At 40.6% G+C, this 26,699-nt stretch overlaps 1 protein-coding gene across 6 annotated transcripts in view; it reads right to left on the bottom strand.

The window, feature by feature from the left end:
- The window catches only part of fam184ab (family with sequence similarity 184 member Ab), a 164,644-nt gene that overhangs the window by 28,014 nt on the left and 109,931 nt on the right, over positions 1–26,699 (bottom strand). For all 6 annotated transcript variants that reach the window (XR_004551216.2, XR_004551217.2, XR_004551218.2 and 3 more), the window contains exons 16-18: positions 22,309–22,436; positions 11,272–11,456; positions 5,385–5,531 (exon numbers count right to left, since the gene is read on the bottom strand). Coding sequence is in view for 3 of the 6 variants with exons in the window: in XM_034076385.1 (XP_033932276.1) it covers positions 5,385–5,531; positions 11,272–11,456; positions 22,309–22,436 (460 nt within the window). In the remaining 3 variants the exon portion in view is untranslated. The remainder of the gene's footprint in view (positions 1–5,384; positions 5,532–11,271; positions 11,457–22,308; positions 22,437–26,699) is intronic.

Genomic DNA, 26,699 nt, shown 5'->3' with positions numbered 1-26,699 from the left:
ATACACCTGAACATCAGCAGGAGAGGACTCTTTAAAGTAGAGACACTACATACTGATATACACCTGAACATCAGCAGGAGAGGACTCTTTAAAGTAGAGACACTACATACTGATATACACCTGAACATCAGCAGGAGAGGACTCTTTAAAGTAGAGACACTACATACTGATATACACCTGAACATCAGCAGGAGAGGACTCTTTAAAGTAGAGACACTACATACTGATATACACCTGAACATCAGCAGGAGAGGTTTCACACAAGTAACAAAAATGTAAAGTCTCTTTATAAATCGGCATTGTTTTATCTCTTGCTGCCAGGGACAGCTATATCTTTTTAAAGGGCCGTGTGATTTGTGCGCTGGGACTATATTTCCCACAAAGCACAAGAAAAGAGACATTGGGTCCCTCTCTCTTTGTCACGATGAAGACTTGGCTCCTTTTGAAAGGAAATCAGAGTCTTGAGTCTTAAGGGTGAGCTGGTTATGCAGCAGTGTTGCTATCGTTGCCTGCAGTTTAATATCATGTACACACTGATTTTCAAAGCTGTTGGTAAATTGAGGACTGTAATTATGTTTCAAGCGTGTAGGATTTTAACACATGAAATCAGCTGATTGGATGTGACTATAAACGGCACCATGAAACATCTTTAACTATAACCTAAAGATATTTTTCCTCCCACGGGATAAGGCACAGACGCAGGACAAAATATTTTAAGTATTCATGACATTTAAATGGTGGGGAGCGCTCAGTGGCTGCTCGGGGAGAGGGATTCGTAGGAAGGGGAAGAGGCTGTCGTCACCACGGTGATTAATTAGGAGGGAAGGGACAGATCTGTGTTTTAGTTAATTAGATGGTGGAATATCCTCTGGGGACAGACGGAGAAGACACTGTCACAAAATAAAAATCTGATGACCGTTTAGGTGAATTTGCCCCAGATAAGTAGTCAAAACAACTTAAGATAAGACCGTTTGGATACATGTTGATCCTGGTAACCACTGTGAAGACCCAGAAGTGCAGGAGAACTTCTATTTTAATCTGAAGATGGCACTAGATGAGAAGAAGGCGACTGCAATCTCATGATAATGAATCCAACAGTTGTCAATACAACGGCCCGTCCACACGGCGGCGTGCGTTGAAGCTTCAACGCTTCTGCCCATTCACTTCGAATGGGGTGACGTCACGCTTTGCCGAACTGCATTGTGGTTCCGTCGCTTCGCTTTGCTCGCTTCAAAAGTTGAGCAAAGTTCTACTTTTGAAGCCAATCAAATCATATGCCAGGACGAGCTCTTGCCAATCAAACCGCGTGCTTGTGTGTCCGGGGCGGGATATTCATGCGATTGGTTGTTGGTCGAGCTTCAGACACGCCCGCCGGCAAGCTTCAACGCACGCCGCCGTGTGGACGCTGCGTTAAAATAGCACTACGGTAGCACTAGATTAAAGGAATCACCAACATCAGTAAGAATAATCCTCTCGGGATCATGCATGCTTCTCATGGCAATCCCTTCCATAGTCATTGAGATATTTCAGTCTGAAGCAAAGTGATGAACTGACCAACCAGCCGACCGACATCTCGAGAAACACAAGATCAACAAAACGTAACTACAACATGTTCAAGACTTCCTAAAGGGGCGGTGAATGAATTAAACCATTACACCAATTACGATTGAAGAGAATTACATGCAGGTTTCCAGCGGAGTAGTGCTTCCTTTGAAGTAAAATAAGGCAACAATTTATATATTTATCTGAGATACTGTCAGATGCATTAGCCTTTGGATTATGCCACATTTCTTGGATTTGCACAGTTAAATTCAAACTCAACTCAAATTCAGTTTCTTTCCCAGGGCCATATGCGCACTAAACGCTGCTAATATTTAAGTTATATAAACCTTCCGTGCAATACGAGGGGAATCGTGCAATTTAATTGATCTATTATTTATTTATGTACATATTCCCTTTTTTAAGTGCCATTTATTGTTTTTATAGTGTCTTGTTGTTGCGTGTTGGCACCTTGAGTCTGTTGTAATTTCGTTGTACTTGTACAATGACAAATAAAGTTCTATCTATCTATTTAACTGTACTGCATTAAGTATGAAAAAAGGACATATTTGAACTATTTTACTACTCATTGTTTCAGCATGTGTCTAACCGTCCCTCTATTGCACATGAGACCGTCTTTAACGACGGATCCTGTGTGTAACTTTATTTGCATCAACAAAGCATTTAGAAAAATGTACAGCTCCGTTTGCATGTCGATCTTACATCATCCAGCAGGTGGCGCTTTCCTCTCAGCTGCTTCACTAAAAGGAGGTCAGCTGTGAAGAGTCTTCACACACTCTCTCTCTCACACACACACACACTCTCTCTCTCTCTGCATAATTTCCCACATGGCTTTCCTCTCTTTATCTCACTTGCCTTCTCATCTGTTGACTTCTCCGTCTGTCTCAGAAACGTATTCTCCAGAGGTCTGGTTCGGATCATTCCCCCTCATGACTTCATCCTCTGCCCACTTCTTTCTTTCTCCATCCACCTCCACCTCCACCTCCACCTGTTCCCGTTCACTTCCACATAACGCTTCCTCACACGATGGCCTGTATTTCCCCTCAAAGACAGCACTTGCTTCCCTTGATCGTACCGTTCCCTCGCTGCATGCCATCAATAATATAAATCTCCCTCTTCATATTAATAATGAAATGCTTTTCTTTGAGCCCAGTATCGCGGCGGCTTGTTAAGTTAAACGTTTTTGATCCTTTTTGATGTGTCTACACGTCGCCTTTGATCCCGGGCCTGATCTTCAGCTGAGGAGCAACGTAGACAGATTCCACGTTGTTGACACTGATCCAAGCAGAGTCGAAGTCTACAGAAGCAGAGAAACTGATTTTTATTACGCCGCGAACTCGGGATCACAGGTTCATTATTTAGTTTAGTTTTTGTTGATTCACAAAGAGGGAGATTTCTCAAGTTAATTGACCGCGAGAAAATACGTTTAGTTTTCTTGGTTGTTAATTATGGAGAAATCGAAAATAATTTTTTGAGATTACAACTAATTTAAGGTATTAAGGAATCAGGACCATCGTCACGCCGACTTAAGATCCGTATTCAAACATACAGATTCTAAATGGAACAAGTTGAAGCGTTTGTTTGAACAGTTATCAGGAGGCAGGGACTTGCTTTCAAGCTGAACAGAAACTAACTTAGCGGAGTGTTTACGTGTTCGGCGTAATGACGTACAACGGCCTCGACAACTTCTGTAGTCCGATTCAGCCACTCGGTAACAACCATCGTTTCTCAGAAATCTCCAGTGCTGATGGATTTAATGTCGGAGAGATGGCGTTGGCGTTGCGTTTTGTCGAAGGAACCGGAAGTGGTAAAATGCTAACTCACTTCTGGGTTTTAGGACGCGTCACTGCGGCACAATAACTTAAATATAATAATGTAAGCATTCAGACTGACATACAACAGTACACATAGGTAAGGATGTCTTTAGGCATTTAAAAGCCGCAACATTTTCATATTTAAGTTGGAATCATGAATTTCTCATCCAAGTCTAGATAAAGGTTGCTACATCTAAGACAATGCTGCCATTCGTGTTTCTCTCAATTCTAGTACTTTTATCTTATTGTATTGTCTTTGTTTCGCAAATGTAAATCCGTCTCAGGTACAGGCGGTGAATCTCCCTCGGTGCTGCCTTTCATGGTGAGCCAGTTTCGTCACGCACCCTCGTGCTTTCGCTGCAGCTGTTTATAGCGTATGACACCGGCAATGAGATTAGCTGAGAAGAAAAGTAATTCATCACAGCCGCCTCCGATGTGTGCTTCCACCTGACGCGGAGGAACATTAAAACGGTCTGCATGGATGCGTCAGCTCCTAACAGCGGCAAGCGGGTTCAGATGTGTCCGGGTTCTCTATATGATGCAGGGATTGTGGAAGCTGGACGGAAACAGAAGAGCAGTCTAACTTTCTTATCCCGTATTTATCATATGCTCGAAAGGAGATGAAGAGACTTAAAGGTCCCCTATTATACTGCTTTTCATCAATATATTATAGCTCTCAGATATATCCAGAACCTGTCTCTGATTGGCTGAAAAACCAAACGGATCATTGCAGCATTACCCATAATCCCCTCTGTTTCAGCCCTGTTTCCAAAGTGCTGATTCTCTGTCTGTTACTTTAGATGAAAATAAGGAGCCCCTCTGAGAGACATTTGGTTACAAAGAACTCAATGGTGCTCTAGGAGGAGATTCAGGTGATAAGGGGGGGGGGGGAGTTACCTTGGTTACACAAGCCAAAACATCGTTATGACATCATAAAGTGGCCAAAATCTGATCAGCTGATTTTCAGACAGGTTTTTATAGAAATGGATCAAAAAGAGAGAGAATCTTTGTTCCTGAAACTTTCAGAGTCTCTTTCCACAGAGGGGACACATGTTGATGTAGAAGAGACATGAAGAAGAGGGGACACATGTTGATGTAGAAGAGACATGGAGAAGAGGGGACACATGTTGATGTAGAAGAGACATGGAGAAGAGGGGACACATGTTGATGTAGAAGAGACATGGAGAAGAGGGGACACATGTTGATGTAGAAGAGACATGAAGAAGAGGGGACACATGTTGATGTAGAATAGACATGAAGAAGAGGACACATGTTGATGTAGAAGAGACATGAAGAAGAGGGGACACATGTTGATGAAGAAGAGACGTGGAGAAGAGGGGACACATGTTGATGTAGAAGAGACATGGAGAAGAGGGGACACATGTTGATGTAGAAGAGACGTGAAGAAGAGGGGACACATGTTGATGTAGAAGAGACGTGAAGAAGAGGGGACACATGTTGATGTAGAAGAGACATGAAGAAGAGGGGACACATGTTGATGTAGAAGAGACGTGGAGAAGAGGGGACACATGTTGATGTAGAAGAGACATGGAGAAGAGGGGACACATGTTGATGTAGAAGAGACATGAAGAAGAGGGGACACATGTTGATGTAGAAGAGACATGAAGAAGAGGGGACACATGTTGATGTAGAAGAGACGTGAAGAAGAGGGGACACATGTTGATGTAGAAGAGACGTGAAGAAGAGGGGACACATGGTGATGTAGAAGAGACAGGGAAAAGAGGGGACACATGTTGATGTAGAAGAGACATGAACAAGTGGATTTTGCATAGTAGGTCCCCTTTAAATCTGACAGCAGATGGGAATGTTTCGTCTGTTTTTATCCCCAGAGAAACACCTCTCTGTTAATATAAGTTCCTAGGACACATAGGTTGACCTGATCACGAGGATGAGTTAAGTGATATTCCTCTGTTTAGTGTATACGTGTGTGTGTGTGTGTGTGTGTGTGTGTGTGTGTGTGTGTGTGTGTGTGTGTGTGTGTGTACGTACAGTATCTGCAGGGCGGAGATCTTGTCTTTGAGCACCTCCTGGGCCTTGTTGAAGTCTGACAGCATGTTCTGCGTCTCTCGGCTGTGGACGGCGCTCATCTCGGCGAGCTCCCTCTCGTGCCTCTTCGTCAGCTCTTGTTCGTGAGCCCTGCGGAGACAGAGGAGGGGATAATGCAGTTTGTAAGTGCAGGTTGAAATCACTTAACAGGACTCTTTAAACATGTTAAACCTCCCCTCGGAGTTTAACTTACAACAAACTAATCTGGATGAAGTTTTGAAACAAGTGGCCGTAGTTTAACAGCAATGAAAGTGGCCTGTGTGGATAATAAAAGAGTCCTCACCGTGGTTTATGTGTTCAGGTGTTTAGGTTGCAATTCAATCATGTAAAATGATCCAATACAAGTGAGTCCTTTATTCAATGTCTATACATTTCAGAAGTATTATCAGCTAAACTGCTAAAAAGCAGTAATATCAAACTGGAATACAGTTTTTACCTGTATCTGCCTGTTTTAATGGACACTTCGTTATTATGCACACTATCCTTCTGCTACATAATTATAATTAAAGTATAAACAGACCAGTGGTTGCGTTAGATTTTTTCGTTGTCCGTCATTTTGACAGGATCGTAACATTTCCGTTATAATCCATTATTATCCGTCATTTTATTTGTCATGTTTTAATGATGAGATGAGACCTATTTTTAATATTTATGTTCGGGTACTGAGCAGCAAATGTTCATTCATTCATGTTTTAAGGGCATGGAGAAACAAAAGATGACCAGAGACACCGACCGTGTGTCACTTTTCATGTCAACACGAACATGAATGATTTATTTGTTCCTGACTGACAGACAGCAGAGGGGGGCAGAGCCCGCTAAAAACACCGCGACCATTGGGCCTCAACAGGCAAATATGAACAATGCCATCGTTTTAAATGAGACAATTACAACCAGAATATGAACAAAATATTTACAAGAACAACTCAATTGACCTGCTGTCGCCTGAACGCTGATTTCTGCATCGTCGTGCACCCTCGGACAAATCCGTTCCTCATCTTAGCTTTTCTACAGATGTCGCAGAATATTTTGCCACCTTCCCTCCTCAGCCACTTAAACTCTTGCTCCCACTGAACCCGGTACTCCCGCTTCAACTCCTTGCCCCTTGCTTGCCCCTCTGCCGCTGGCTGAACGTTGTCAGTTTTAGTCTTACTGGCTCGTCCTTCATCCTCCACCGCATCAATCCCTCTTTTCACCTCGTTTCTCCACACCATCACATTTACTGGTCTTATTAAAAAAGCTTCGGACGTTCAGCTGCCGTGACATTTTGCGATTGCTAAAGCCGGTTAAACAACGAGGTCAAAAACAAGACTAGACAATAGCTACTTAATATACACACACTCGCCACCAACTGGACAGGGGTGTGAATGACTAAATAATAGTTACAGTAGAGTAGATCGCCCTCAGTCGACCAGGCCACTAAGGATGTAATATAATGTGGGCCGCTGGTGGGCATTTTGGCGCTGTTCCGAGTTGTGTTCTAATCTGTCAACATTACGGACTGCTTTCAGATTTGTCCGTCATTGTTAGAAAATATCCGTCATTGATGGAAAATATTCGGTTAACGCGACCTCTGAAACAGACAATCTGGGTCATATTAAAGTTTGGCGACCATGGCTGTTATGTGCTGTTTTTTTTTTATTACAGAACTATTGTTATACGTCATGTAATACAACAAAAAGACAGTTGTAAGAATAAAGCGATACCAGTAACCTCACAAATCAAGCTTTGACTAGATTAAAGAAACAACTGACAGTGTCTCAGGGTTACCACAATAAAGTGTGACATTTCCCCTTTAAGAGTTAATCTGGAGCTGCAGCCTCTCGTCTCCCTATCTGTTTCTCAGGAGAAGCGGACATAATGGATTGTTCCACAGAGGACACGTTGGTGAGATTAGAAAAAGGGAGAATGAATTCCTAGAGCATAATAACAACAACATACTATTGATGGGAGTTTGCATATAAAATCACAGGCAGCACAACACCAAAAGACATGAATGTATTATTACATATGTATTATGTAAAGTAGGATTACTGTTGAGGGCTTTCCATACCAAGAGATGAAGCAATACATTTTAAAATAATGACGTGCAAATCCACACTCTGCTTACATTGGTGCCAACACAAAGCATCGATTTAGTCATTCCACTGCAGAAAATGTAAATGTTAAATACGTCTAAGTTTGAATTAATGGTCTTATTAGCCAAAGATTTTTAAATCAAACACTCCACACTTCAGATCGATGTATGCGAGCATGCTTAAAGGCAAAGAAAAATAGCGATAATGCACCAAGACATGACTATGTATAATGTAACACAGGAAGTATGTAATACTTCTTATCAAAAGTAGAAGGTTTTACTCTGGGAGGAAAGCAGCTGAAGAGAGAGGAGGAGGATGCAAAATGGGAATAAAAGATGAGAATAATTAAATGAAAAGGAGAACAAGTCTGATGAAAGGGATGTGAGGGATGAAGGAGAAACAGCGCTGTCTGTCTGCCTCTCACTCTGACTGGGCCAACTCTCCCCGAGGGGCGCACATCTTATCTCTCCCTGCTTCCTCTTTATTTATTTATTTATTTATCAGCCTATTTTTATCCCTGTGACCAGGATTCAGACGGGGAGTTATGTAACCACAACGGGAGAAATGTGCTGCACATGGGCCTGAAAGCAGAACGAGAGAAAGAGAGAGGACGCATACATACATACTGTAAAGACTTGCAGCGCATTCAGTAACCATAGAGAGAGAAGCACCATGGGAACAGGCACACACACACACACACACACACACACACACACACACACACACACACACGCACACATGTGGGAAAAAACCTTTTAAACACACACATGTAACGCCATGATTGATGCTAATGAGGAGCTGGACCAAATACGCCATGTATGTGAGCTTTAAAAAATTCATAACATGCCGCAGGGAGCAACATGATTATGGATTCCAATTTGCTTTTACCCTAAATAACCTTCACATCCCTTAATCAATGAGAGAGAGAGATTTGCCATGCCTCTGGTTTCTGTCTCTTTCATGTCGCTGTAAATTTGCAGAGACTATCGTCATCCCTATAGGCCTATAATAATGACATTCTGCACCATGAGAGTGTGAGCATTTCTGAGTGGAAAACCTGGTGTCAAGGCTACCCTGAAGCATCAGTGCTAATAACGTTTTGCTAATCTTGCTACTTCAACTTGTACATTAGAAATAAATGTGCATCTTTTTGTGGAAAAACGTACATTTACTTTCTTTCCGAGAGTTTAATGAGATGTTGAGAGCTTCATAGTATGAAGTATTGATACCATTCGTGTCACAGTACTACGTTCGATACGGAGCTGGAGCCAGGAGCTAATTAGCCTAGCCTAGCATAAAAACAGCTAGCATGGCTCTGTCCACCAATACATCTCTTGCCAAATAGCGCAATGCAGCACAATAATATAATCTCTTTTGTTTAATCCATACACAAACAATAGTGTAAAAGTGACATTAGCATTATAGCCAAGGGTGCTAGCAAGATGTATTAACAGTTGTTTGTCAATAAATAGTTATAACATGTAACTCAACAACCACAAATTGTCAATTTTTCATACTTGCTTTTGCACGTCTTAAAAAAATAAGACGTTTGAGTTATGAGTTTTACCTGTGTGTAGTGTAGACAGAAAGAAATGCAAATGGCGCATCATTTGTTCGAAGTAGGCGACTGTTCAGACGTTAGCTTTAAGCTAGCAACCAACTCACCTGTCTCATTCCCTTTTTGCCTCATCTCTCAACAATTCTCAGGATAAATTGGATTTTTATCTTAAGTTGAAATGCCTTTTGAATTTATATAACATTTGAAATTCACTTCCTACTCCATTTGAACACAATTTGAGGTGTTGGCAGGCAGATTTCTTTATTTCTGTTTTCCCAAATCCAGTCTTTAAACTAAGCTAAACTATGCTAAGCTAAACACACTTCGAGTTTTAAACACAGAAGCAGAAATGTATCAATCTTCCCACCCCCAACTCTGTGAATATGAGTCAACAAAACAAAAACCTAAACACCAGCTGGTTCTCACAACTCAAAGTATCAAACTTTACCACCAGAAAAAAACATGTTTTGCTTTTGACTAATGGCAGAAGCACTAATGGTGGAGCCAGAACATAAAAACAGCACCATATCTAAAGTGTTTACAGCATAAAATACAAGCAAAGAAAACATAAAATAGGAAACTCAAGGACCACTACACTGCATTCATGGGAGACATATTCATCAGTGTTGCCAGGCTACAGCGCATTAAGAGGAACTGCTTTGTGAACACACTCGCTCATCCACTCATGTATTTCCTTCAGACAAATTTGACATTATTAACATTTTAAGTATTTGAAAGAATAGCAAATAAAATGTGTCAGAAAGATAATCTAAATATTTTAAATAATACCCATTACACAATGCAACAATTTAAAAACCTATATACATTATAATACTATATCAGGAGTGTTCATGGTGTATAGATATGGAATAACAAACATATTCTGATTACAACATAATATATAATAATTATATTAGGTTTTTAAGATAAGGATGTGATGAATTTATTATATACATTTATTTTTTATTGAAAAGTTAATTAAAATAAATAAATAATATATATCATTAAATGGATTCCAATATAATTACAATTATATTTGAAAAGGTTCGTTAATTTATACATTTAAATGTAAATATCTGAAACATATCTGTATCCTTTTTTTGAGAACTACTGACAGATACAAAATAAAATGAGTTGCTGTCTTTAAGATGATTTGAACCACTTCCACGAAACAGTCCAGTATAGTTTTGTATTGTTTTGTGTTGCAGTCGTACTGGGAGTGGTACTGGTGGTACTGGGAGTGGTACTGGTGGTACTGAGAGTGGTACTGATGCTACTGGGAGTTGTACTATTCGGGATTGCGATCTCTCTGTCTGTACACACAAACTGAAAGATTGACTATAAAGTTGACTTTGACTACTGGGAGTGGTACTGGTGGTACTGAGAGTGGTACTGGGAGTGGTACTGCTGGTACTGAGAGTGGTACTGGTGGTACTGGGAGTGGTACTGATGGTACTGGGAGTGATACTGATGGTACTGGGAGTGATACTGATGGTACTGAGGTACTGGGAGTGGTACTGATGCTACTGAGAGTGGTACTGGGAGTGGTACTGATGGTACTGAGAGTGGTACTGGTGGTACTGATGGTACTGAGAGTGGTACTGGTGGTACTGAGAGTGGTACTGGGAGTGGTACTGATGGTACTGAGAGTGGTACTGGTGGTACTGATGCTACTGAGAGTGGTACTGGGAGTGGTACTGATGGTACTGAGAGTGGTACTGGTGGTACTGATGGTACTGAGAGTGGTACTGGTGGTACTGAGAGTGGTACTGGGAGTGGTACTGATGGTACTGGGAGTGGTACTGATGGTACTGGGTGTGGTACTGGTGGTACTGAGAGTGGTACTGATGGTACTGGTGGTACTGGGTGTGGTACTGGTGGTACTGGGTGTGGTACTGGTGGTACTGAGAGTGGTACTGATGGTACTGGGAGTGGTACTGATGGTACTGAGAGTGGTACTGTGGTACTGAGAGTGTTACTGGGAGTGGTACTGATGGTACTGAGAGTGGTACTGGTGGTACTGAGAGTGGTACTGATGGTACTGGGAGAGGTACTGTGGTACTGAGAGTGGTACTGGTGGTACTGGGAGAGGTACTGTGGTACTGGGAGTGGTACTGGTGGTACTGGGAGAGGTACTGTGGTACTGGGAGTGGTACTGGTGGTACTGGGAGAGGTACTGTGGTACTGAGAGTGTTACCTGATCTGCTGGTTGGCCTCGCTGCGGATCTTCAGCACCTCCTTCCCTTTGAGCTCCAGCTCTTTGGTCAGGGCGCTGATGTTCTCGTTCAGGGTGTGGATCTGGTGGTCCAGCTGGGCGACGTGGCCCTTCCTCCGGGACACTTCCTCCTGCAGCTCCGTGATCCGGCCCAGCAGCTCTCGCTCCTACCAAGAGAAGAAACAATATTCATACTTTATTACCCCACGGGGCTAATTGATCAAACTTTTTTTGTGTTGTATTACTTCTTGACAGAGGAGGGAAGTAGTGGAATACAAATACTAAGTTACTGTACTTAAGTAAATGTGTCTGGTGTCAGTACTTTACCCCACTACTTGTTTCTCTGATGACTTTTACTTCTAACATGTTGAACTCAAATACCTGTACTTTCTACTTCTCACATGTTGAACTCAAATACCTGTACTTTCTACTTCTCACATGTTGAACACAAATACCTGTACTTTCTACTTCTTACATGTTGAACTAAAATACCTGTACTTTCTACTTCTTACATGTTGAACTCAAATACCTGTACTTTCTACTTCTTACATGTTGAACTCAAATACCTGTACTTTCTACTTCTTACATGTTGAACTCAAATACCTGTACTTTCTACTTCTTACATGTTGAACTAAAATACCTGTACTTTCTACTTCTTACATGTTGAACACAAATACCTGTACTTTCTACTTCTCTGTTGAACTCAAATACCTGTACTTTCTACTTCTCACATGTTGAACACAAATACCTGTACTTTCTACTTCTCTGTTGAACTCAAATACCTGTACTTTCTACTTCTCTGTTGAACTCAAATACCTGTACTTTCTACTTCTCACATGTTGAACCCAAATACCTGTACTTTCTACTTCTCACATGTTGAACACAAATACCTGTACTTTCTACTTCTTACATGTTGAACTAAAATACCTGTACTTTCTACTTCTTACATGTTGAACTCAAATACCTGTACTTTCTACTTCTTACATGTTGAACTCAAATACCTGTACTTTCTACTTCTTACATGTTGAACTCAAATACCTGTACTTTCTACTTCTTACATGTTGAACTAAAATACCTGTACTTTCTACTTCTCACATGTTGAACACAAATACCTGTACTTTCTACTTCTCTGTTGAACTCAAATACCTGTACTTTCTACTTCTCTGTTGAACTCAAATACCTGTACTTTCTACTTCTCACATGTTGAACTCAAATACCTGTACTTTCTACTTCTCACATGTTGAACTCAAATACCTGTACTTTCTACTTCTCACATGTTGAACACAAATACCTGTACTTTCTACTTCTTACATGTTGAACACAAATACCTGTACTTTCTACTTCTCTGTTGAACTCAAATACCTGTACTTTCTACTTCTTACATGTTGAACTCAAATACCTGTACTTTCTACTTCTTACATGTTGAACACAAATACCTGTACTTTCTACTTCTTACATGTTGAACACAAATACCTGTACTTTCTACTTCTCTGTTGAACTCAAATACCTGTACTTTCTACTTCTCACATGTTGAACTCAAATACCTGTACTTTCTACTTCTCACATGTTGAACACAAATACCTGTACTTTCTACTTCTTACATGTTGAACACAAATACCTGTACTTTCTACTTCTCTGTTGAACTCAAATACCTGTACTTTCTACTTCTTACATGTTGAACTCAAATACCTGTACTTTCTACTTCTTACATTTTGAACACAAATACCTGTACTTTCTACTTCTTACATGTTGAACTCACATACCTGTACTTTCTAATTCTTACATGTTGAACTCAAATACCTGTACTTTCTACTTCTTACATGTTGAACACTAATACCTGTACTTTCTACTTCTTACATGTTGAACTCAAATACCTGTACTTTCTACTTCTTACATGTTGAACACAAATACCTGTACTTTCTACTTCTTACATGTTGATCTCAAATACCTGTACTTTCTACTTCTCACATGTTGAACACAAATACCTGTACTTTCTACTTCTTACATGTTGAACACTAATACCTGTACTTTCTACTTCTTACATGTTGAACACAAATACCTGTACTTTCTACTTCTTACATGTTGATCTCAAATACCTGTACTTTCTACTTCTTACATGTTGAACCCAAATACCTGTACTTTCTACTTCTTACATGTTGAACCCAAATACATGTACTTTCTACTTCTTACATGTTGAACTCAAATACCTGTACTTTCTACTTCTTACATGTTGAACACAAATACCTGTACTTTCTACTTCTTACATGTTGAACACAAATACCTGTACTTTCTACTTCTCACATGTTGAACTCAAATACCTGTACTTTCTACTTCTTACATGTTGAACCCAAATACCTGTACTTTCTACTTCTTACATGTTGAACCCAAATACCTGTACTTTCTACTTCTCACATGTTGAACACAAATACCTGTACTTTCTACTTCTTACATGTTGAACACAAATACCTGTACTTTCTACTTCTCACATGTTGAACTCAAATACCTGTACTTTCTACTTCTTACATGTTGAACCCAAATACCTGTACTTTCTACTTCTTACATGTTGATCTCAAATACCTGTACTTTCTACTTCTTACATGTTGAACACAAATACCTGTACTTTCTACTTCTTACATGTTGAACACAAATACCTGTACTTTCTACTTCTCACATGTTGAACACAAATACCTGTACTTTCTACTTCTTACATGTTGAACACAAATACCTGTACTTTCTACTTCTCACATGTTGAACCCAAATACCTGTACTTTCTACTTCTTACATGTTGAACCCAAATACCTGTACTTTCTACTTCTTACATGTTGAACACAAATACCTGTACTTTCTACTTCTTACATGTTGAACCCAAATACCTGTACTTTCTACTTCTTTCATGTTGAACACAAATACCTGTACTTTCTACTTCTCACATGTTGAACCCAAATACCTGTACTTTCTACTTCTTACATGTTGAACACAAATACCTGTACTTTCTACTTCTCACATGTTGAACCCAAATACCTGTACTTTCTACTTCTTACATGTTGAACCCACATACCTGTACTTTCTACTTCTTACATGTTGAACCCAAATACCTGTACTTTCTACTTCTTACATGTTGAACCCAAATACCTTTTAAAACAGCTGCTAGTTATGGGTACTTTTTACTGAAGTACATTTCAAAGCCTCTTCACTTTTACTTGAGTAAAGAAGTTTAGTCAGTACTTCTACTTTCACCAGAGTATTTTTAAACACGAGTATCTGTACGTCTACTTGAGTAAGGATGTGTGTACTTTTGCCATCTCTGCTTCTTGACTACTTCAGGGAGAATTGACTCTTTTGAAATCTTTCCGCATAGCAAATGTTCACCCACTTTTATTATGGTATTTATTTTTACCACGGTTTTGTACCAACTTGATTTTATCACTCGTTAGTATGCCTCTTTTATTTAATAAGTTAGCTTTCTTGTTTTTATAAATGCTTTCAATTGCACTGTGCTTCTTGTGGTTTTAACTCCTGATTTTACTTGACGCCACAGTTATCTAAAAGTAGACACTATGGTGACGAGATATATAATCTGGGCGGTGGTGGCGAAGTCGATAGGGACTTGGCTTGGCAACTGGAAGGTCACCAGTTCAAGTCCTGGCAAGACCAAGTGCTACCGAGGTGTCCCTGAGCAAGGCACCGTTCCCCACACTGCTCCCCGGGCGCCGTTCAAAATGGCGGCACACTGCTCCTAACACTAGGATGGGTCAAATGCAGAGAAACAATTTCCCCACGAGGGATTAATAAAAGTCCATCTTAATCTTAATCTTAATCTCAGGCTGTTAAATGGTGGTAATTAATACATTAACTGACAGTCAATCATTAACATTCACTGTCCCACAATGCATTGCAACAATAACTGTAGACTTGGCCACCATGCTGTTGTCCTACATGCACAGTATGGTTGTGTTTAACAATATGGGTTGCACTTGACTTTAGTCCTAAAGGGCCGCTTTACAAAAGAGTGACATCTCTTAGTCCTTTGATTTGTAAAAGGGATACGTGACTATTCTGCTGGTTATTATGTGTAAAGACGGAGCGTTGGAGTATATCAAAATGAAACTATTAAAGCTTCAACATATCAGAATTAGAATCAGAAACAGGTAGGTTTAAAAGCACGAGGAATTTGACTTGATCACTCATCATGTTTTTTAGAGTTCTCCACGTCTCTGAATGACGTCCATGCCGACCGGCGATCTAAATGACTCACGCCCCCCGCAGAGCGTCTCTGTGACTCGAGACTCGTATACAAGTCGTGATTTCAAAGTGAGAAATGAACGAGTGATTGTCTCAGCGGGGAGGCAGAGAACAAGGCGTGACTCTGAAGACGTGACGCAAACTGACTTTACAACGAGTCATGTTTTTTAAAGCTTTAACAAAAACCTAAAATGTCGGTAATGGCTGATAAGGAAATATGTTTTGAACAAAGTACTTGACTGGACAAAATGAATTCAAAGTAGTAATAAATGTCTAAGCACTAAATGTTTACGAAAGGACCGTTTGATCCTATGCACTTAGAGTCCTCCAGAGCCTCTTCAAGGAGAGATTGAAGGGCCATCGACTAAAGACCACGTACCCTGTGAGCTGTGAACCCTCATTGAATTTGATGTCATGTTGTTGATGATATTGGTGATGTTTTTATGTCCTAGATGTTGCTGTATTATTATTGTATTATTGTTGTATTATTATTGTATTATTGTTGTATTGTTTTAAGTGTCGGACCCCAGGAGGAGTAGCTTTTGTCGAGAGCAAAAGCTATACAAGGTTTTTGTCAACATAAGTTAAATTAAATCACTTTAGAGGATTACATCATTACATTGCATTTAGCTGAAGCGACTTACAGTAAGTGCGTTCGACCAAGAAGATACAAACTTGAAGAAAACAGAATCATAAAGTACATCAGGTTTCATAGAGCCAAGTATTTCCAGTGCTACTCAACTGGCTTTAGGTAAGCCAGTCCTTTGTTAGTAATTCTATTGCTCGAAGTGGAGTCGAAAGAGATGAGTTTTCAGTCTGCGCCGGAAGGTGTGTGAGCTTTCTGCTGTCCTGATGTCAGTGGGGAGCTCATTCCACCATCTTGGAGCCAGGATAGCAAACCCACGTGTTTCTGCTGATGGGAACTTGGGTCCCCCTCGCAGCGAGGGTGCAGCGAGCCGTTTGGTTGATGCAGAGCGGAGTGCACGTGCTGGGGTGTACAGTTTAACCATGTCCTGGATGTAGGAAGGGCCAGATCCATTCGCAGCATGGTACGCAAGTACCAGTGTCTTGAAGTGGATTCTAGCAGTTACCGGAAGCCAGTGGAGGGAGCGGAGGAGCGGCGTGGTGTGGGAGCATGTAGGAAGGTTGAAGACGAGCCGCTGCATTCTGGGTGAGCTGCAGGTCGGATGGTGCATGCAGGTAGACCAGCCAGGAGGGAGCTGCAGTAGTCTAGGCGATGTTATCATCTGTATCTACGAACCATCAACATGCAACACTGCCAACTTAAATCCACATTATAATAATAAGAAAAGTGGACATTGTTTGTCAGAATGATCATTATGATTAGAGACTTGGACGGAGAGGAGAAGTTGTTTATATATTCTCTTGACTCCATCAGTCAGATTACATATCGTCAAACGATAGTCTGATCGTGATTCCCCTCTGCATCAATCTCCCTCCACTTAGTGATGGCACAGTGTTCAAACGGCCAGAAGCCATAATGGTGTTTAATAACTTCGTGGTCTCTATCTGAGCGTCCCTCAACATTTTAATTGAATGTGATTGGCTGAGTTCTGCTGTCCATAAAACTAGCGGCTCCATTAAACACAATGGGGACGGGCAGATTAATCCTTAATGACTCCTTTCACTCTGCTGGCTCCATTCAGAGCAGAGAGGACGCACACAGGCAACACAATAATAATAATAATAATAAAAACCTGAAAGCACACGGGAAGAGGAGGAGGAAGATGACAGGAGTAAAGAAAAATAAATGCTGGAGAGAATGTATTGAATCTGGACTATTTCCATTCTGTTTGATGTTCACAGCAGGGGGTATAACTGCCGTTTTCTGGGCAAAGAGTCTTTTTTAAAGGGTCCCTCCCTATTATGCTAATGTCCCGGTTCACTTTTATATTTTGTGCCTCTACTCTACTTTTTTAAACTTTTGCAGACCATGTTCCCGCACAGAAACCTTTATCACGCACTACAGGAAAAGGGAAAAGCACAAAATGCATAATATATTTGTTCACATCTGTCCATTAAAGGTGGGGTAGGTAAGAATGGAGAAAGCAGCTCGAGTGCGCTAGAATTTGAAAATACACAGCCGGAACAAATCTGCCACTTCCTCACAGAGCCCCTCCCCCAACACACAGGAACGCGCACATGACCAATGAGGGCACGAGGTGAGTGTGTGCCCCGATGGAAGGCTGACAGGCAGGTAGGCCATCCAGTTACTTTAGCCGGCTCAGATGATTGGTCGAGCTTTTTACAGCGCCACGGCTTCCACAGACGATGTTTTATTATGGATTTGTTGTCAAAGCACTTCAGATATTCATTGCTATCGGGACGTTAAGAGCATTCCATGGAATATAACAAATGTTTCTGAAGTGAATTACCTACCCCGCCTTTAATCAAATGAGAAAATCTAAAAAAAACTGTATATAATCATAAGCCATACATTTATATATTTTTGTGAATAAACATGTATGTATTATTTGTTTCTTGGACTCGGGAGAGCATAATACACATTTTTATTCTGACTGTCACACTAGCTCTTTAGAGAAATATTTTTGTAGAGGTTTTAAAGTTACTGGACATCATCGGCCATAAATAGACATTTAGCTTTTAATATCCATCACAATAAAAACTGCAGATTAAATAGAAAGGACAGGGGATTAATGATTAGATGAGCTGAACTGACAGCACTTTTAAGATATGTGACATATTTTGATAAAAAAAAGTTATTTTAAGTTCAGAGACGAAGAAGAAGCGCTTTGTAAAAAACACTCAAATCGACATCCTAAATAGAACAATGTAATGGAAATAGAACAGATAAATAAGTGACGTGCAGAGACGCTGATGATGTGGTAATTGATCAGACAGCTCTGTCAAAAACAACACACACACACGACACACCCACCCACACACACACACACACCCACGCACGCACGCCATTAGTCCCTTCCTCCCCATCTGTTAAGTAATTGGGAATATAAAAACATTATTTATCGCAGCGTGAAGACGGTCTGCAGCTGAGCTCTAATGACTCGAAGCGGGAGGTTTCAGTTTACGTGCCATCAGGACTCTGGCTTGGTAAATATCTCTGCGTTTAAAAGTTGTACTTGTTGTTCTACTACAGAAGCAAAATAACTTGTTGGGTTACCGTGTGTTGTGAAATCTGCTGATCATTATGAAGCGAAGCAGGAGAGATAACGGCAGATGGTTAACTGAAGGAAGTATACTCTGAAGCCACTGTTAAATCCCAACGGCCAAACAGTGGAATGTGCCGAAAACACATAATATAACGTCAATGTCCCGAACACTAATCCTTTGCTGCTTGTCTTTTGAATGTCTCTCAATCTTTGTCCTCATATTTTGCATCGGCCAAAAACACATCTCACAAAAACAAGAAAAGGTGTTTAAAGTAACTTTGCTGAAGCTGATTTGTGCAGATGGTTGATAGTATTTAGTTTAGTCAGCCTACTGCATCTTCTCTCAAAGGTGCCCCATTATGCTTTTTGGGGTTGTCCCTTTCCTTATAGTGTGTTATAGAGGTTTGTGTGCATGTCAATGGTCGGCAAAGGCTAAAATCACCGTGTTCCCTCCAGACACACACTCCGCCCCTGCCGAAACGCCGCCATTGGACTACAATGAGCATATAACAGGCCCTTTAAGTCATTCTAGTACATAAACAGGGAATAGATGCATTATTTAAATGACAAATAGACTACTTCGATCTATTTAGGGGACAAATCAACCTTGTGCTGCAGTCGAGACTCCAATAGGAGACATTTTGCTGCAGGAATCGATTGAAATATGAACAATTTCCCCTATTTTTCGCTGCAGCGTTGTGACTGACAGACTGAAACACTGGAGTATTAGCCTTTTATTGGCTCCCTATCGCCGTGGCAACAGTAGATGAGAGGGTCTGATGGCGGACGGTGGGAGAGAGGAGACCTCCAGCTGTGCAGCTCTGAGAGAACATCTGTACGACGAGGAGCAGAGAGGAACTCACCGTGTTCAGGGCAATTAGTGAGATTTACAAGAGACGCTGAGAGGGTCGCCTGCTGTGTGTGTGTGTGTGTGTGTGTGTGTGTGTGTGTGTGTGTGTGTGTGTGTGTGTGTGTGTGTGTGTGTGTGTGTGTGTGTGTGTGTGTGTGTGTGTGTGTGTGTGTGTGTGTGTGTGTGTGTGTGTGTGTGTGTGTGTGTGTGTGTGTGTGTGTGTGTGTGAACTTGTTGCAGCTGGTATTTGAGGCACTATGGCTATTTAGTTTCTGTGTGAAAATCGGTAGAGATTTCAATGAAAGACTAATTAAAAAAAACTCAATAAAATATAATATCTGAAACCATTTTCTAGTGATTTTTTATTTTTTAGGTTTATATAAAAACAAAAGTGTCATTAAAATGTAACAAAAGACTTAACTTCCAAGTGTGCAAGATGTTATATTTAAGTAGCTTGTTTTGTCTGAGAGTATAAAGTACAAAGATATATAAAAATTAATACATTTTTAGTTGATCAACAATCTATTATTGACTCATCGCTCAATTTTCTAATAAATGACTTTCATACTTTTTGTTGTTAGCATTTCTTAAAGCAGAAATGTCTTTATATGTGTGTGCAGTCTCCTCTCTGTATAGTAGTTTCATAGTGGTAGAGTATGCCACTATTTGATTGGATTCAAGCTGCCTTCACACAGGACCAACGCAGCATGTAATCCGGTTTGATTTAATCTCATTGCCATCAGCCCCACTGTTTACTGCTGCTGCTGCTGCTGCTTCACAATAAAAGCATTCGACCGGTGAAACACTCGGTGGCTTTTATTGTGAAGCAGTCACAGGAAACACAATTAGTGATTAAAATGCTTAAATCAATCGAGTCCATCAGTACGTGGGTATTTGACTTCCTGTGTTTTGTTGTTGTTCAGGAGTTGATCCCCCCCCCTGCCCCCGCTTCGACGTAAGCGTGGCGTATGCAGTGCTTTTGCTCTGGCCGGACAATTTTTTGGTGCTTGAAACGAACCGGATTCCGGAGCTAAGAGGTGGCTCCGCTGCGGTGTGAACAGGAAAACCCAGTGCTTTTCAAGCTCCAGCTCCGAACCGGCCCTGAAACACCGTTGGTGTGAATGAGGTATGAGAGATATTTGGTTAAAAAGAACTCAATGGTGCTCTAGGAGGAGATTCAGGTGATATGGTGGGGGGGGGCTGATGTAGAAGAGACATGAAGAAGAGGGAACACATGTTGATGTAGAAGAGACATGAAGAAGAGGGGACACATGTTGATGTAGAAGAGACATGAAGAAGAGGGGACACATGTTGATGTAGAAGAGACATGAAGAAGAGGGGACACATGTTGATGTAGAAGAGACATGAGGAAGAGGGAACACATGTTGATGTAGAAGAGACATGAAGAAGAGGGGACACATGTTGATGTAGAAGAGACATGGAGAAGAGGGGACACATGTTGATGTAGAAGAGACATGAGGAAGAGGGAACACATGTTGATGTAGAAGAGACATGAAGAAGAGGGGACACATGTTGATGTAGAGGAGACATGAAGAAGAGGGAACACATGTTGATGTAGAAGAGACATGAAGAAGAGGGGACACATGTTGATGTAGAAGAGACATGAAGAAGAGGGAACACATGTTGATGTAGAAGAGACATGAAGAAGAGGGGACACATGTTGATGTAGAAGAGACATGAAGAAGAGGGGACACATGTTGATGTAGAAGAGACATGAAGAATAGGGGACACATGTTGATGTAGAAGAGACATGAAGAAGAGGGGACACATGTTGATGTAGAAGAGACATGAAGAAGAGGGGACACATGTTGATGTAGAAGAGACATGAAGAAGAGGGGACACATGTTGATGTAGAAGAGACATGAAGAAGAGGGGACACATGTTGATGTAGAAGAGACATGGAGAATAGGGGACACATGTTGATGTAGAAGAGACATGAAGAAGAGGGGACACATGTTGATGTAGAAGAGACATGAAGAAGAGGGGACACATGTTGATGTAGAAGAGACATGAAGAATAGGGGACACATGTTGATGTAGAAGAGACATGAAGAAGAGGGGACACATGTTGATGTAGAAGAGACATGAAGAAGAGGGGACACATGTTGATGTAGAAGAGACATGGAGAATAGGGGACACATGTTGATGTAGAAGAGACATGAAGAAGAGGGGACACATGTTGATGTAGAAGAGACATGAAGAAGAGGGGACACATGTTGATGTAGAAGAGACATGAAGAAGAGGGGACACATGTTGATGTAGAAGAGACATGAAGAATAGGGGACACATGTTGATGTAGAAGAGACATGAAGAAGAGGGGACACATGTTGATGTAGAAGAGACATGAAGAAGAGGGGACACATGTTGATGTAGAAGAGACATGGAGAATAGGGGACACATGTTGATGTAGAAGAGACATGAAGAAGAGGGGACACATGTTGATGTAGAAGAGACATGAAGAAGAGGGGACACATGTTGATGTAGAAGAGACATGAAGAAGAGGGGACACATGTTGATGTAGAAGAGACATGAAGAAGAGGGGACACATGTTGATGTAGAAGAGACATGAAGAAGAGGGGACACATGTTGATGTAGAAGAGACATGAAGAAGAGGGGACACATGTTGATGTAGAAGAGACATGAAGAAGAGGGGACACATGTTGATGTAGAAGAGACATGGAGAAGTGGATTTTGCATAATAGGTGACCTTTAAATCCCAATCGATGTATAGATGTCTCCCTGGTAAATGTCCTACCTGTGTCCGGTTGTTCTCCAGAGTTTTCTCCAGCGACAGCTTGGCGACGGCTGCTTCCTGTTGGTGCGTCTGTCTCAGGTGTTCGATGGCCGACGCGTGGATGTGGTTCAGCTCTGACCGCAGAGAGGCTGGAACGAGAGAGAGGGACACAGTAAGAGTTAATAATAATTATGACAATGACAATTCCCTTCTTTGGACACACTGTTACTGTATACATACAATGCTGCTCATTATAGTATGACATTTCAACAGTAAAACTGAAATAAAATACAAATAAAGTTCATACAAATTGAATAAACGGTCCAATAAGTGGTTAAAGTCTTAGTACAGGGTATATGCAGGAACCCTGAAGTCAAATGTAAGACCTTTTATAAGACCCTTTCCATACATTTGAAGACCTCATCGCCACTTGGAGTTTTAACCGGTTACCATGGCGACACACTTTACACTAAATTGATTTATCAACTTGTAATACTTTTTAAGACCCCGCGGACACCCTGTAGAACAAAAAGATTAAACTACAGTCCCAATAAATCTAAACTCTTCAAGTGTTTTATAATTCTATGGTTTTACTGTTACTGTATTTTGTTTTATTAAAATTGAAGTAGGTTGTGATCATTATTTCTTATTCCACGTTTAGTTTTTAGAGTTGTTCTTCTCAACAATAGCTTGCAGAGATCTGTGAAGTGCATTTGAAAGTTGCTTAAAGAATAAGTTTGATTGATGACTGAAAATCAATGGTAAAAGAAAAGGGGACCCAGCGTTCGGGAGCTGAAACAGAAGCCTGATAACAAGTTGCAAATTAGAGCTGAAGTATCTGCTTTCTTTGGTGGCCAGTGAAGAGATTATTACAAAAGTCAAACCTGCAAAAACTAATAAAGCATGACTTATCTTCCCTGCATCCTGTTTTATCAGACAACCTGGCTTTAGGCAAGGCAAGTTTATTTATATAGCACTTTTCAACACAAGGCAATTCAAAGTGCTTTACAAAAAACGAAAGACATTAAGAAAATGGCATTTAAAATCAGTCATTAAAAAGAAAAGCTAATAAAATAAACATTAAAAGAAAAAATACATGGATAAAAGTTACAGTGCAGTTTAAGATATGAATAGTTAAATTAAAAGCAGCGACAAAAAGAAAAGTCTTCAGCCTGGATTTGAAAGTAGTCAGAGTTGCAGCGGACCTGCAGGTTTCTGGGAGTCTGTTCCAGATATTTGGAGCATAATAACTGAACGCTGCTTCTCCATGTTTAGTTCTGACTCTGGGGACAGAAAGCTGACCAGTCCCAGAAGACCTGAGAGATCTGGATGGTTCATCATTTAGCAGGAGGTCAGAAATGTATTTTGGGCCTAAACCATTCAGTGCTTTATAAACCAGCAGCAGTATTTTGAAATCTATTCTTTGACACACAGGAAGCCAGTGTAAAGACTTCAGAGCAGGAGTGATGTGATCCACTTTCTTAGTGTTAGTGAGGACTCGAGCAGCGGCGTTCTGAATCAGCTGCAGCTTCCTAATAGATGTTTTAGTGAGACCTGTGAAGACACCATTGCAGTAGTCCAGTCTACTGAAGATAAAGGCATGGACAAGTTTTTCCAAATCCTGCTGTGACATTAGTCTTTTAATCCTAGATATATTCTTTAGGTGATAGTAGGCTGATTTAGTAACTGTTTTAATGTGACTGTTGAAACTCAGGTCAGAGTCCATGACTACACCTAGATTTCTGGCTTTATCTGTTGTTTTGAACATTGCAGACTGAAGCTCAGCGCTAACTTTTATACGTTCTGCCTTGGCTCCAAAAACCATTCCCTCAGTTTTATCTTTGTTTAATTGGAGAAAGTTCTGACACATCCAGTCATTGATTTGTTCAATGCACTTACTCAGTGTTTGAATTGGAGCATAGTCTCCTGGTGAAATTGTTACGTAAATGTGTGTGTCATCCGCATAGCTATGGTAACTTATTTAGTTGTTTTTCATTATCTGAGCCAGTGGTAGCATGTAGATGTTAAAGAGAAGAGGCCCCAAGATGGAGCCTTGAGGTACCCCACATGTCATATTTGTCAACTCAGATGTGTATGTACCTACAGTATAGAAACAAAGTTGTTTCTGTCCTTTAAGTAGGATTCAAAGACTGTCTTGGTCACTTCTAACTCTGATGACCGAGATAGACAGGTTTAAAGCTCCTTCGGACTGGAATAGTTTGCCACCTATTACAGTATATGACGCTTCACTTATTTTGAAATGTTCCCAAATGCTCTGTCTCCTTTTTGTTGTTGCTGTTAACTGTATATGCTATAGATGAAATCCCTAGTACAAAACACTAACTTTATATACATATATACACTGAACAAAAATATAAATGCAACACTTTTGTTTTTGCTCCCATTTTTCATGAGATGAACTCAAAGATCTAAAACATTTTCTATGTACACAAAATAACCATTTCTCTCAAATATTGTTCACAAATCTGAAAAATCTGTGATAGGGAGCACTTCTGCTTTGCCGAGATAATCCATCCCACCTCACAGGTGTGGCATATCAAGATGCTGATTAGACAGCATGATTATTGCACAGGTGTGCCTTAGGCTGGCCACAATAAAAGGCCACTCTGAAACGTGCAGTTTTGCTTTATTGGGGGGGTTGAAATGAACATTTAATTCACGGGCAACAGCTCTGGTGGACATTCCTGCTGTCAGCATGCCAATTGCACGCTCCCTCAAAACTTGTGACATCTGTGGCATTGTGCTGTGTGATAAAACTGCACGTTTCAGAGTGGCCCTTTATTGTGGCCAGCCTAAGGCACACCTGTGCAATAATCATGCTGTCTAATCAGCATCTTGATATGCCACACCTGTGAGGTGGGATGGATTATCTCGGCAAAGGAGAAGTGCTCACTATCACAGATTGTTTCAGATTTGTGAACAATATTTGAGAGAAATGGTTATTTTGTGTATATAGAAAATGTTTTAGATCTTTGAGTTCATCTCATGAAAAATGGGAGCAAAAACAAAAGTGTTGCATTTATATTTTTGTTCAGTGTATATTATTTTTGTATTGCTAGGATAATGTATTTGTTCAGGGCTTTACTGTGGCCATATGTCCGAAATCGTATCTTGAATTGTATTTAAGTATAGTCTGTGGTTGCATTGTGATGTGATAGTGTTTTGTTATTGATTTCTTGTTATTGTTTGTGTGGGGGAAACGTCTGAACCAATAGGAAACAGGACTCAGAGAGACACGAGGAGAGCTGGAGCTTTGATGGCAAACACTGACGGTTTATTTGGAGCTTCGGCCGGAGAATCCACAAGACATGTCACGGGCCACGATCTGACCACACGGTAGAGATGCCACAATCAATTCTGAAGACCCCTCCTGTAGCTCCAGGGTTTAACGAGTTCAGAGTGGAATAATCAACATTCTTCAATAGATAGAGTAAACAGCTGAGGACACTGACTCACAGTTGTAACAACAACAACTTGCTAGGGCAGCCCCTCCTTACGGGAGATAACAGCTGCGTCAGAGGGTGAAAGGTAAACATGTAGGGTGAAATTATTCCCTGACAGTTTGTGCTGTATATTTCGCTCTCTTGAAAGATGGTTAATCTCAAGGTTTTATTCTAAATTAATACATTTCAAAACTAAAACACTTTTTGAAAAGTGTCTCTCTCTTGAATTAAAGTCAGAGCAAGCAGTTCGTCTTTTTTATATTCTCTAGTTTAAAAAAAGTTCACTCATTCACTGATTCGAGGCCAAACAGGCATCCTTAGACCACGATCAGTTCTCTCAAGAGAAACGTAACTTGTACGTTTTCTACTTTTCTACTTATTAATGCTGTTTATTTCTATTTTGAGATGTTTACATTTTAGAATTATTTATTTCTACTCTTTCCATTTCTACTTTTATGCTGCTGCAACGCAAACATTTCCCAATTTGGGATAAATTAAGTACATCTAATGTTATCTTATCTTAAAGGTCACCTATCATGCTATGTGTAGGCAATAGCACGGGTCTCAGATATATACAAATATATAAAAAACATGTCTATGAAGTGTTTTGCTCAAAATACCAAACAGATCACCCATTCTAGCCATGCCTCATGTCCCTCTATTTCACTTCCTGTTTCTAAAGTGCTGATTTGGGTATAAAGCTTTAAAGAGGAGGGGTCTGAGCTCATGCGGGACCCGGCAGCTACCGTCTAAACTAAATGCTGCCGTGATGAAATGCCATATCATGGATTATCAAGGATTCTCTCTGAAACAGTCTGGAGCTCAAAGGCTTTCTCTCTTGCCGGTTATACCACAAGGTGAGTTCCTTTTTACTTCCTGCTTCTTCACACACATGCTCTCCAGCACAGGTTAGCTCTGAGTGTTAGCGATGCTAACGTTTCTGATAGG

This window comes from Pseudochaenichthys georgianus, chromosome 24 (genome assembly GCF_902827115.2).
Source record: "Pseudochaenichthys georgianus chromosome 24, fPseGeo1.2, whole genome shotgun sequence".
Classification (NCBI taxonomy): domain Eukaryota; kingdom Metazoa; phylum Chordata; class Actinopteri; order Perciformes; family Channichthyidae; genus Pseudochaenichthys; species Pseudochaenichthys georgianus.
The sequence above is the reverse complement of the archived record's forward strand: the minus strand, read 5'-3'. Positions and strand labels throughout refer to the sequence as shown.